The sequence below is a fragment of the Macaca fascicularis genome, chromosome 12 (genome assembly GCF_037993035.2).
Source record: "Macaca fascicularis isolate 582-1 chromosome 12, T2T-MFA8v1.1".
NCBI lineage: Eukaryota > Metazoa > Chordata > Mammalia > Primates > Cercopithecidae > Macaca > Macaca fascicularis.
This window is the reverse complement of record NC_088386.1, coordinates 101,984,264-101,996,648: the sequence shown is the minus strand read 5'-3', so window position 1 is coordinate 101,996,648 and position 12,385 is coordinate 101,984,264. Positions and strand designations below refer to the sequence as shown.

The 12,385-nt window shown below is 39.6% G+C and overlaps 1 protein-coding gene and 1 pseudogene across 5 annotated transcripts in view; one reads left to right on the top strand and one right to left on the bottom strand.

The window, feature by feature from the left end:
- Positions 1-12,385, top strand: part of INO80D (INO80 complex subunit D) — a 95,658-nt gene that overhangs the window by 36,158 nt on the left and 47,115 nt on the right. For all 5 annotated transcript variants that reach the window (XM_005574035.4, XM_015432623.4, XM_015432621.4 and 2 more), the window contains exon 5: positions 732-840. In XM_005574035.4, the coding sequence (XP_005574092.1) occupies positions 732-840 (109 nt within the window). The remainder of the gene's footprint in view (positions 1-731; positions 841-12,385) is intronic.
- Positions 6,246-6,658, bottom strand: LOC102124187 (large ribosomal subunit protein eL27-like; annotated as a pseudogene).

Sequence of the window (12,385 nt, the reverse complement as noted above, 5' to 3'; positions counted from 1 at the left end):
CTGAGGCAAGAGAATCGCTTGAACCTGAGAGGCCAAGGTTGCAGTGAGCCGAGATCACTCCACTGTACTCCAGCCTAAGTGACAGAGCAAGATCCCATCTCAAGAAAAAAAAAAGAAATACTACCTTTTTGTGACCTGAACTCTTTCTTTGCTTGTGTTGTTTCTACCCTATTAGTGAAGTGTCTGACAAAAGAAGTTCATCTGTGGAATACAGCTTAACCTTTTTGTTGTAATGTCATTTAAAAAACCCGATTGTGTGGCTGGGCACGGTGGCTCATGCCTGTAATCCCAGCACTTTGGGAGGCCGGGGTGGGTAGATCACGAGGTCAGGAGTTCGAGACCAGCCTGGCCAATATGGTGAAACCGTGTCTCTACTAAAAATACAAAAATTAGCTGGGCGTGGTGGTGCACACCTGTAGTCCTGGCTACTCGGGAGGCTGAGGCAGGAGAATCGCTGAACCCGGGAGGCAGAGGTTGCAGTGAGCCAAGATCGTGCCACTGCACTCCAGCCTGGGCAACAGAGTGAGACTCCATCAAAAACAAAACCAAAAACAAATCGATTATCTTTGTATGAACAGAAATGAAATTCATCAGGAGGCATTTATTCACACCACGATAGTACTTGCGATAGGTGTGTTGGGTTATGTTATTTTGTGTAGCTTTTTAATTCAAATTTTGAATAAAAGTAAATGTTTTCTAATTTGCAATGCAATATCTCCTGTCTACCCCAGGTTTGGACTGGTCTGAAGAGAGCGGAGAGGAACCAGAGGACTCAGAGCAGGCCTCGCCCTACCAGGTTGCATGGTCCATCCGGGAAACCCTCAGATATCAAAGACATGCGTAAGTCTTCGGTTCTGTTTTTATTCTTTTTTTTTGAGATGGGGTCTCGCTCTGTCACCCAGGCTGGAGTGTAGTGGCGTGATCTTGGCTTACTGCCACCTCTGCCTCCTGGGTTCAAGCAATTCTCCTTCATCAGCCTCCCAAGTAGCTGGGATTATAGGCGCCCGCTACCACTCCTGACTAATTTTTTTGTATTTTTAGTAGAGACGGGGTTTCACCATGTTGGCCAGGCTGGTTTCAAACTCCTGACCTCAAGTGATCTCTCCGCCTAGGCCTCCCAAAGTGCTAGGATTACAGGCATGAGCTACCACGCCCGGCCCTATTTTCCTTCTTGAATGACCGCTGTAGCAGATTGATATTTCTCGCTATATATGCTGATACTTTTATGTTATTAGATCTAGTTTTATTATAAAATAAAGGTAAAAAAAAAAGTTGGAAGTAAAATAGATTTCACTCTAAGAAATTGGAAGTAAAATAGATTCCACTTGGGAGGAAATGTACTATATTGTTTGAGCAAAGCTACTCTTAAATTTTCTTGGTAAATTTGTTTCTGTACCTTTCCCGCTCATCATTAAAGGAATTAATTATAATAGAACCTATAATTGAAAAGAACCTTAGAGATTAATTGATCCAGTTTCCTCATTTTACAGAAGAGGAAAGCAAGGCCCACATAGGTTGAGGAACTTGCACGTGGTCTCTTGGAGGGCTACGTGGAGTCCTACTGTCTTGCCTCTCTGTATCTTCCTTGGCTATATCTCCACAGTAGTAGAAATAGTGCTTTTTTACTTCACTTCTATCTTCTGCAACATTGATACATTCTTTATTTCTACTGTGCTACAATGTTGTTTTTTTTTTAGGATAAATCTCCTGAGGGGTTTTCTTTGTACCTTCCTTATTGGAAAGCTGTTTGGGTATACTGACAGCTGTCTTCGTTTTTTTTCCCCATGTTATGTCTTCGGAAAAGAAGCCTTTGTCTAAGATCTGTAGAAGTTGAATGCACATCCCCTTCAATGATAGTAAGAAAACCAATTTTTTTAGGAGACTGCTTTTAGCATTCTACAGATTCACTTGGTGCAGTTTGACAATACCAAGATAGATCCTTGTCTGTGGGGCCAAAATATGACTCACTCACTCAGCTAACTATTTATTTAAAATGTTGTGGTTTGAATATTCAGCAATGTAGAGGGAGACCAGCTATCTGTGATGGTTTTTGAATTTATAGGATTAAAAATATGATTTGTTAGTACACCTAGATGTGATTAGGCTTAGGGAATTGATTGACTAGAGACTAATCTGTACACTAAAATGCCAGCTTAGCTGAGAAATATAATCATCAAGTAGTACAAATGGTCACTGAACAAAACTGCACAGGAAGCAAATTATCAGAAGCTTATTTGGATATGGAATTAGAGCAAGTAGGGTTAGTTGGATTTTAGTAATGGTCAGTGTCTTAAATTATAATAACATGATGCATCTATTCCACTCTTGGGATTTATCTCCCACCTAGTTGTTCCTGCCTTACTTACTCCCTAGATAGTATTGGAGAATGTTACACCTTTTTTTTCTTACGTACGCTGGGGTTCCATTTTATGTGTCATTCAAGACTGTTTCCTTACCATTAGCAGGTTCTTTCAGATACAGCACAACAGAGTCAATTGAGCTTAAGCTTTTCAGTTACAGATACCATCAGTCATACTTCCTAATGGTAATTCGTATCAACTTAATTTGACTTGTGATGTTTTGGGTTAATTTTACAAATCCAGCAAAAACCTGTTACATGGGAAATTATTAATAAATGGTAGTTATCATTCTTAATTTAATTCTTAAGGTAACCTTGACATCAGTATAGGCAGTATATGCTACTGATTGGGAACAATGTATATTCTATTCTGCCTTCTATTCTTGCAGAGTTATCAAATACTTCTTTTGTTGTTTTAGATTTGTGGCCATCCTCATTTTTCTTTATCTCTGTAGCATGTTACTTTCTTGGCCACTTTCATAACTTGCTTCCTCTTTGATTACTATGATACTCTGCTCTCCTGGTTCTTTTCCTTTACTCTGTTTTCCTCCCTTTTTTTTTTTTTTTTTTTAACAGATACTTATCCTTACTTCGTGCCCAGCTGTTGTTTTCATCTTTTTCCCTTCATTCTTTTCCTTCACTCAGTCATTCATTTTTCATTCATTTGTTCATTTACTTATTCAGCACATTCTTATTGGGCTCTTATTATGCTCCAGTCATGAAGCACTCTATATTTTTAATGTTGGGCAAACATGTTGGTTTACCCACGCGTCTATTCCTGTAACTCCACATTTGTATCCGCCACTCTGCTCTCTTAAGAGGAATCTCTGTCCTGTATTTTAATTAATGAATTAATTCATTCATTTATTTTTTGAGATGGGAGTCTTGCTCTGTTGCCCAGGGTAGAGTGCAGTGGCATGATCATAGCTCACTGCAGTCTTGAACTCCAAGGCTCAAACGATCCTCCCCCTACAGCCTCCCGAGTGGCTGGAACTACAGGTGTGCACCACCACAGTTGGCTAATTTTTAAATTTTTTGTAGAGATGGGGTCCTGTTATGTTACCCAAGTTGGTCTTGAACTTCTGGTCTCAAGGGATCCTCCTGCCTTAGCCTCCCAAAGTGTCGGGATTATAGGCATGAGCCAACATGCCTGACCTGACCTGTATTTTAAACTTCTGTCTTTATTCCAATTTCTTGTTGCACCTACCTGTCATTTGTTGTACCTTGCTGTGTTTAAGTGTAGTAGAAAATGGAGAGCTGTAGAAAATTGGCCCTACCTGGCTGAGCGCAGTGGCTCATGCCTGTAATCCCAGCACTTTGGGAGGCCGAGGTGGGTGGATCATGTCAGGAGTTCGAGACCAGCCTGACCAACATGATGGAACCCCATCTCTACTAAAAATACAAAAATTAGTCGGGTATGGTGGTGCACGCCTTAATCCCAGCTACTCAGGAGGCTGAGGCAGGAGAATTGCTTGAACCCGGGAGGCGGAGGTTGCAGTGAGCCGAGATTGCGCCACTGCACTCCAGCCTGGGTGACAGAGCTAGACTCCATCTCAAAAAAAAAAAAGGAAAATTGGCCCTACCTATGCTGTTCATTATATCTTCAAGAGGGTGTTGCCATTCCAAATGCCTCAATTAGTTCATTGAGTTTTTGAAAGAAAAACTGCCAGTGGTCTGGCCACCAAGTTTGTGCCTAAAGAACCTTTTTGTGAGTTTTTTGCTAATGCAGGATTGTACCATAAGGAATTTTTTTGTTTGTTTGTCTTGAGTCAGGGTCTTACCCTATTACCCAGGCTGGAGTGTAGTGGTGAGATCATAGCTCACTGCAGCCTTGACTCTCTGGACTCAAGTGATCCTCCTGCCTCAGCCTCCTGAGTAGCTGGGACGACAGGTGCAGGCTACCATTTTAAAATTTTTGTGGAGATAGGGTCTTACTATGTTGCCAAGGCTGGTCTCAAACTCCTTGCCTCAAGGAGTCCTCCTGCGTTGACCTTCCAAAGTATTGGGAGTACAGGCATAAGCTGCTGTATCCAGCCCTAAAGGATTTTTTTTTTTTTTTGAGATGGAGTCTCGCTTTGTCGTCCATGCTGGAGTGCAATGGCACGATCTCAGCTCATGGCAGCTTCCACCCCCCAAGTTCAAGTGATTCTCCTGCCTCAGCCTCCCGAGTAGCTGGGATTATAGGCACCCGCCACCACGCCTGGCTAATTTTTGTGTTTTTAGTAGAGACGGGGTTTCGCCTTGTTGGCCAAGCTGGTCTCAAATTCCTGACCTCAGGTGATCCACCTGCTTCGGCCTCCCAAAGTGTTAGGATTACAGACGTGAGCCACCTTTTAACTTGCTTTTCCTTTCTTTGATTCTCTTTATTGTTGTTTTTAATTTCATTGCTTTGTATTCTAATTACTATTATTTCCTTCTGCTTGTTTTGAGTTTAATTTGCTTGTCTTTTTGTAGTTTTTAAGGTGACAGCTTAAAACAGTTGACTGAGATCTTGATTGTTTTCTAATATTGACTCTTCATGTTATACACTTCCCTGTAAACACTGGTTGGAGCTGTGTCCCACAAATTTTAATAAGACATTTTCATTTTTACTCAGTTAAAAATACTTTTTTTTTGAGACAAGGTTTCACTCTGTCACCCAGGCTGGAGTGCAGTGGCATGATTACGGCTCACTGCAGCCTTGACCTCCTGGCTTAAGAGATCCTCCCATGCCAGCCTCTTGAGTGACTGAGACACCTGGCTAATTTTAATTTTTTATTTTCTTGTGAAGATGGGGTCCCAAACTCCTGGGCTCAAGTGATCCTCCCGCCTTGGCCTCCCAAAGTGCCAGGATTACAGACATGAGCCACTGTGCCCAGCCCCAAAATGCTTTGTAAATATCCCTTTTGATTTGTTGTTTGATCCATGGGCTATTTAGAAATGATATTTAGTTTTTGAGTATTTTGGGGTTTCCCAGATACTGATTTCTAGTTTAATTCTGTGATCAGAAACCACATTTGAATATAGTATTCTATAAATGTAAATTAGGTCAAGTTGGTTAATAGTGTTCATGTCTTCTACATCTGTGGTGATGTTTGTCAAGTCATTATATCAATTACTGAGAAAAGGATCTTGAAATCTTTCTTTGTGAATTTGGTTATTTCTCCTTTTGAGCCTGTCATTGTTTATTTCCCATATTTTGTATTTCTGTTATTAGATGCATAATTGTTTAAGATTGTTCTGATGAAGTAGCCTCCTTATTATTATAAAATGGTCCTCTATATCCCAGTAACAGTGTTTTCTCTAAGATCTTTCCTTATGTAGCATTAACATAGCCACTCCATCTTTCTTTTGATTAGTGAAAGCTTGGTATCTTTTTTAGTCCTTTTGCCTTTAACCTGTTTGCATCTTTATATTTCAAGTGAGTTTCTTGTTGGCAATGTATTACTGGATCTTGCTTTTCTATCTCCTCTGACAATCTCTGCTTTTTATTTGGAATATTTAGACAACTTAAATTTAATATGATTATTGATACTATTGGGTTTAAATTTACTGTCTTTTGTATTTGTCTTGTCTATTCTTTGTTCTTTTCTCCCTGTTTTTTAAATTATTTTTTATGATTGTATTTTATCTCTTTCATAGCTTATTACCTGTACTCATATGCTTTGTTTTTGTAGTGGCTGTTGTAGGGTTTTTTTATACATTTTTAATTACCACAGTCTACCTTCAAGTGTTAAACCACTTCACGAGTAAGAACCTATAACAGTTTCCTTTCATTCCTGCCCATTTAATTTCTCTACTCTGACAGTGTCTGCTTTTTATTTGGAGCGTTTGGACCATTTGAATTTAATGTTATTGTTTATAGTACGGCATTTATTTATTTAATTTTTAAGACAGAAACAAACATCTAAAACTGTACCCTCTGGAAGAACCGCTTGTTCTTGCCCGTCTTATATCTCTCTTTGAGTTGACCTTGCCCTCCCATTGGGCCTTGTGTTTAAGAGCAGGATCTCTGAAGACATCCTTGTGGATGACAGTTTTGTGTAAGGGGATATCCACAGAGTACGTTGTAGGCGTTAAGACGATGTAGTTATAAGCCTTCACAAAAGACTCGATCTTTGACCTCCTAGTAATCTTCTTTTTGCCCATGGCAGCTGTCACTTTGCAGGGATAGCGATCAATTCCAACCACGAGAGCCTGGATGTAGGGGCAGTCTGAGGTGCCATCATTAATGTTCTTTATGATGACAGCTTTGTGTTCAGCCAGAATAGTGCTGGCCAGGACCAGCACCACTTTCCCAGGTTTCATGCACTTGCCCATTTTGACAGCAACCACTGAGGGCTACAACAGAAAGGAAGGCTATTATTGCATTTATGTCTAACATGTTAATTCTTCTTTAAATGTTTTAGTATAATTCACTAGTGAAGCCATCTGGTCTTGGGCTTTATTTTTTTGAGACAGAGTCTCACTCTGTCACCCAGGCTGGAGTGCAGTGGTGCGATTTAGGCTCACTATACCTCCTGAGTTCCAGTGATTCTCCTGCCTCAGCTCCCTGAGTAGCTGGAATTACAGGCATGCACCACCACGCCCGGCTAATTTTTGTATTTTTAGTAGATATGGGGTTTTACCATGTTGGCCAGGCTGGTCTTGAACTCCTGACATCAAGTAATCTGCCTGCCTTGGCCTCCCAAAGTGCTGGGATTACAGGTGTGAGTCACCACGCCTGGCCCTGGGCTTTTTTTTGTGGGAAGTTTTGTGATTACTCTTTGTTATATGTTTATTTATGTTTTTTCTTGAGTTAGATTCAGAAGCTTGTGCCTCTCTAGGAACTTGTCCATTTTTTATCTAAGTTTTTGGCATACAGTTTTTAAAAATGACATTCCATTATAATATTTTTTCTTTCTTCGTTTTTTTTTTTTTTGAGACAGAGTCTTAATCTGTCGCCCAGGCTGGAGTGCAGTGGTGCAATCTTGGCTCAGTGCAACCTCCACCTCCTGGGTTCAAGCGATTCTCCTGCCTCAGCCTCCCGAGTAGTGGGATTACAGGCATGCGCCCCACATACCTGACTAATTTTTGTATATTTAGTAGAGATGGAGTTTCACCTTGTTGGCTAGGCTGGTTTTGAACTCCTGACCTCAGGTGATCTGCCCACCTCGGCCTGCCAAAGTGCTGGAATTACAGGGGTGAGCCACCCTGCCCGGCCTCATTTTTCTTTCTTTAAGTTAGATAATGTATATTCTTTTATTTCTAATTTATTACTTTTCTTTTTTTCTTGGTTAGTGTAGGTTAAAGGGTTGTCAATTTTATTGACCGCTTATATTTCATATATATTCACATATAAACTGTACAATATGCGGCCTTTTGTTGTTGGAGAACATAGTTTATATAATTTTAGTCCTTTCAAATTTATTGAGACTTGTTTTATGCTCTTGTAGAGAATCTTTTATATTGCACTTGAGAAGAATGCGTATTCTGCTGTTGGGTGGAATGTTTTTAGATCTAGTTGTTTTATGGTGTTCAGTTTTTCAATTTCCTTGCTGATCTTCAATTTTATTCTGTTATTTGGAGTAGGATATTGCAGTCTCCCAACTATTACTGTTAAATTGTCTGATTCTTTCTTCAATTCTGTCAGTTTTTGCTTCATGTATTTTGGGACTCTCTTGTTAGGTACATGTATGTTTGTAATTACTGTATTTTTCTTAAGTATTGATACTTTCATCATTATAAAATATCCCCTCTTCATCTCTAGTGGCATTTTTTTGTTTTGAAGTCTACTTTGTCTTGATGTTAGCATGGCTACTCCAGCTCTTTTCTAGCTGCTGTTTGCACGTATATCCTTTTCTGTCTCTTTACTTTCAGCCTATTTGTGTGTGAATAGTAGAATATATATTCTTTTCAATGGCAACATGGAGTATACTCCAGATGGATATTTAACCTCACAAGAAGTTTAATAGTTTTTGAAGTGTTTGTGCAATTTTATACTTGTACCAGCAATGTATAAGAATTCTATTTTCTCAATATCCTCTCCAACATTTGGTGGTGTCAGTCTTTTTAGTTTTAGGTATTCTAATGAGGTGTGAAATGGTTTCTTATTGTCATTTCACTTGGCATTTTGCTGCTGTTTACGTTTCATGTGTTTATTGGCCATTCAAAGATCTTTTCTGGGAAATGATTTTTTCAAGACTTGTGCCCCCTTTCTAATACATTTTTTAAAAATTATTGATTTGTCATAGTTAATTATATATTTTGGGTACAAGTCTTTGGTACATATATATTTTTGTTGTTTTTTAGAGACAGGGTCTCACTCTGTTGCTGAAGCTGGAGTGCAGTGGTACAGTCATAGCTCACTGCAGACTCAAAGTCATGAGCTTAAGTGATCCTCCTGCCTCAGCCTCCTATTTTATTTTTTGTAGAGACAAGGTTTTTCTATGTTGCCCAGGCTGGTCTCACATTCCTGGCCTTAAATGATCCTCCTGCTTTAGCCTCTGAAAGTGCTGCAAATACAGGCATGAGTCACCATTCCTGGCCTACATATATGTTTTGAGAGTGTTTTTTTTAGTCTGTGACTTGAGTTTTTATTTTGTTAAGGATATCTTTTTTATTTTTGAAGATTATTATTATTATTTTTAAAATAATAGAGACAAGGTCTTGCTATGTTACCCAGGCTGAAACTCCTGGCCCTAAGTGATCCTCTCACCCCAGCCTCCCAAGGTGTTGAGCTTATCGGCATGAACCACCTCACCTGGCCTGTTAATAATATTTTTTTGATGAGTACAAGTTGTTAATACTAAAAAAATCCAGTTTATTACATTTTTTCCTTTTATGATTACTACTTTCTGTATACCACTTTAAAAATCTTTGACCATTCTAAAGTTGTGGAGGTTTTTCACCTCTGTTGTATTTAGAAACTTTGTAGGTTTAACTTATCTTTAACATTTATGTCTGTGACCCATTTTATATAATTTTTTGTGTGTACTGTGGTTGGGGTCAAAGTTTTTTATTTTTATTTTTTGAGATGGAGTTTTGCTCTTGTTGCCCAGGTTGGAGTGCAATGGCTCGACCTTGGCTCACTGCAACCTCCACCTCGTGGGTTCAAGTGATTCTCCTGTCTCAGCCTCCTGAGTAGCTGGGATTACAAGCATGAGCCACTACACCCAGCTGATTTTGCATTTTTAGTAGAGACGGCATTTCTCCATGTTGGTCAGGCTCATCTCGAACTCCTGACCTCAGGTGATCTGCCCACCTCGGCTTCCCAAAGTGTTAGGATTACAGGCATAAGCCACTGCCCCTGACCAAAGTTTATTCTTTTATATGGCTATCTAGTTGTTGCAAAAGTACTTGTTGAAAATACTTTTATTTCCTATTTATTTGCTGTGGTGCCTTTGTGACAAATTAATTAAGCATATTAGGTGTGAACCTATTTCTGAAGTCTTTTCTGTTCTATTGATTAATTTTTAAATTTTTAGACTACTTCCAGACTTATTTACTTAGTTAATTGTGGTTATAGAGTACCTGTAGAAATTCAGTGGTTTGAATCCTACAACATAGTCATTTTTCACAATTATTTTGACTCTTCTAGGTATTTTTTATTTACACACAAATTTTAGAATCAAATTGTCATTTTCCACTAACAATACTATTGTGATTGTGGTTTTTATTATAAGTTGATTTGTGGAGAATTTACATTTTAACAATATTAAGTCTTCAATCCATGAATATGGAATACTGCTCTAGTTTAGTTTAGTTTTTTTTTTTTTTTTTTTTTTTTTTTTGGAGACGGAGTCTCGCTCTGTAGCCCAGGCTGGAGTGCAGTGGCCGGATCTCAGCTCACTGCAAGCTCTGCCTCCCGGGTCCACGCCATTCTCCTGCCTCAGCCTCCCGAGTAGCTGGGACTACAGGCGCCCGCCACCTCGCTCGGCTAGTTTTTTATATTTCTTAGTAGAGACGGGGTTTCACTGTGTTAGCCAGGATGGTCTCGATCGCCTGACCTCGTGATCCACCCGTCTCGGCCTCCCAAAGTGCTGGGATTACAGGCTTGAGCCACCGCGCCCGGCCTAGTTTAGGTTTTTTAAAATTGTCTTCATTAGAGTTAAATTTTTGGTGTGACAGTCTTGCATATATTTTATTAAATTTATTTCAAAGTATTTTGCTTTCAATGCTGTTGTAAACCGATTTTTTTTATGATTTTATTTTTCATTTGTTTGCCACTTATATGTAGAAATAATTTGTTGTTAGGTTGAATTGTCAATATGTATTGCAATTTTGATAATTTACTTATTCTAACTTTTCTGGGTAAATTCTTTATGATTTTTTCTGTAAACAATCACGTCATGGTGAATGACAGTTTTACTTCCTTCCAATCTTTATGCCTCGCATTGCTTTTTCTGGCCTTATGTACTGGCTAAGATTTTCAGTAAATTATTGAATAGAAAGAGTGAGGATGGACATAATTGCCTTGTTTCCTTTATTTTGGGTAAAACATCCATGAAATTTTGGTTTAAAATAATTTTTTATTTTTAAGAGTTTATTTATTAAATAAAATTTTGAGGCCGTGCCACTGAGCCCAGAACCAAGAGACTAAGCCATAGCTGGAACATCATTTATACATTTCTTTTTTTTTTTTTTTTGAGATGGAGTTTTGCTCTTGTCACCCAGGCTGGAGTGCAATGGCGCAATCTCGACTCACCGCAACCTCTGCCTCCCGGGTTCAAGTGATTCTTCTGTCTCAGCCTCCCAAGTAGCTGGGATTACAGGCATGTACCACCATGCCTGGCTAATTTTGTGTTTTTAGTAGAGACAGGGTTTCTCCGTGTTGGTGAGGCTGGTCTTGAACTTCCGACTTCAGGTGATCTGCCCGCCTCAGCCTCCCAAAGTGCTGGGATTACCAGCGTGAGCCACCGCACCCAGCCCCTTTATACCTTTCTTACACAACTTTTGTGTGTCATAAGTCCCACCTTTTGGGTCCTTGTAAGTATGAGTCTGTCATTTATCATGTTTTTTCTTTTTGTCACACAAAGTGGCTTACCTACTTATTTGCATGGTAATCCTTGGTTTTATAGGTTTTGGACTTATCCTGGAAACTCAAATTTAGCTACGTTAACTTGTTAGGATGATAATTTATATCAGCAAGTACTTTGAAATCAGCCTACCTCCTCTCTTTTTCTCTCTGCTTCTACCTTTAGCTTCAGTTTTGAGTTCATTTGTTTGTTTGTTTGTTTGTTTTCTGAGACAGGGTCTCACTCTGTTACCCAGGCTGGAGTGACCTTCCAGGGTCAAGCTGTCCTCCAACCTCAGCCTCCTAAGTAGCTGGGACTACAGGTGTGCACCACCGCGCCTGGCTATTTTTGCATTTTGTTGTAGGAATGGGTTTTGCCATGTTGCCCAGGCCACTCTCGAACTCCTGGGCTTAAGCTATCCTCCCACCTAGGTCTCCCAAAGTGTTAGGATTACAGGTGTGAGCCACTGTGCCTGGCCCAGGTTTTTTCTATTTATCATTTATTTACTTTTTGATGAGCAGTTAGGGGAAGAGATCTCCTCTACTTCCTATTGGGACCAACAATGCATTCATAAATATATTTTACCTAGTATGTAGTTGCTTTAGAAGGGTAAGTTCTCTTCGTATATCTAAACTACCATATGCTGTCAAGTGTTTCTTTGTCTTTTTTTCTTTTAGAAGTTTTATCAGGTAACTTTTTTTACCCTCAAGGTCAAAGAAGAACACAATTTATTCATCTTTATACCTCAAATATTCCAAATATTCTTTTTTTTTTTTTTTTTTTTGAGATGATCTTGCTCTGTCGCCCAGGCTGGAGTGCAGTAGCCCAATCTCAGCTCACTGCAAGCTCCGCCTCCTGGGTTCTCGCCATTCTCCTGCCTCAGCCTCCTGAGTAGCTGGGACTACAGGTGCCCGCCACCACGCCCTGCTAATTTTTTGTATTTTTTTAGTGGAGACGGTGTTTCACTGTGTTAGCCAGGATGGTCTTGATCTCCTGAAATCATGATCCACCTGCCTGAGCCTCCCAAAGTGCTGGGATTACAGGTGTGAGC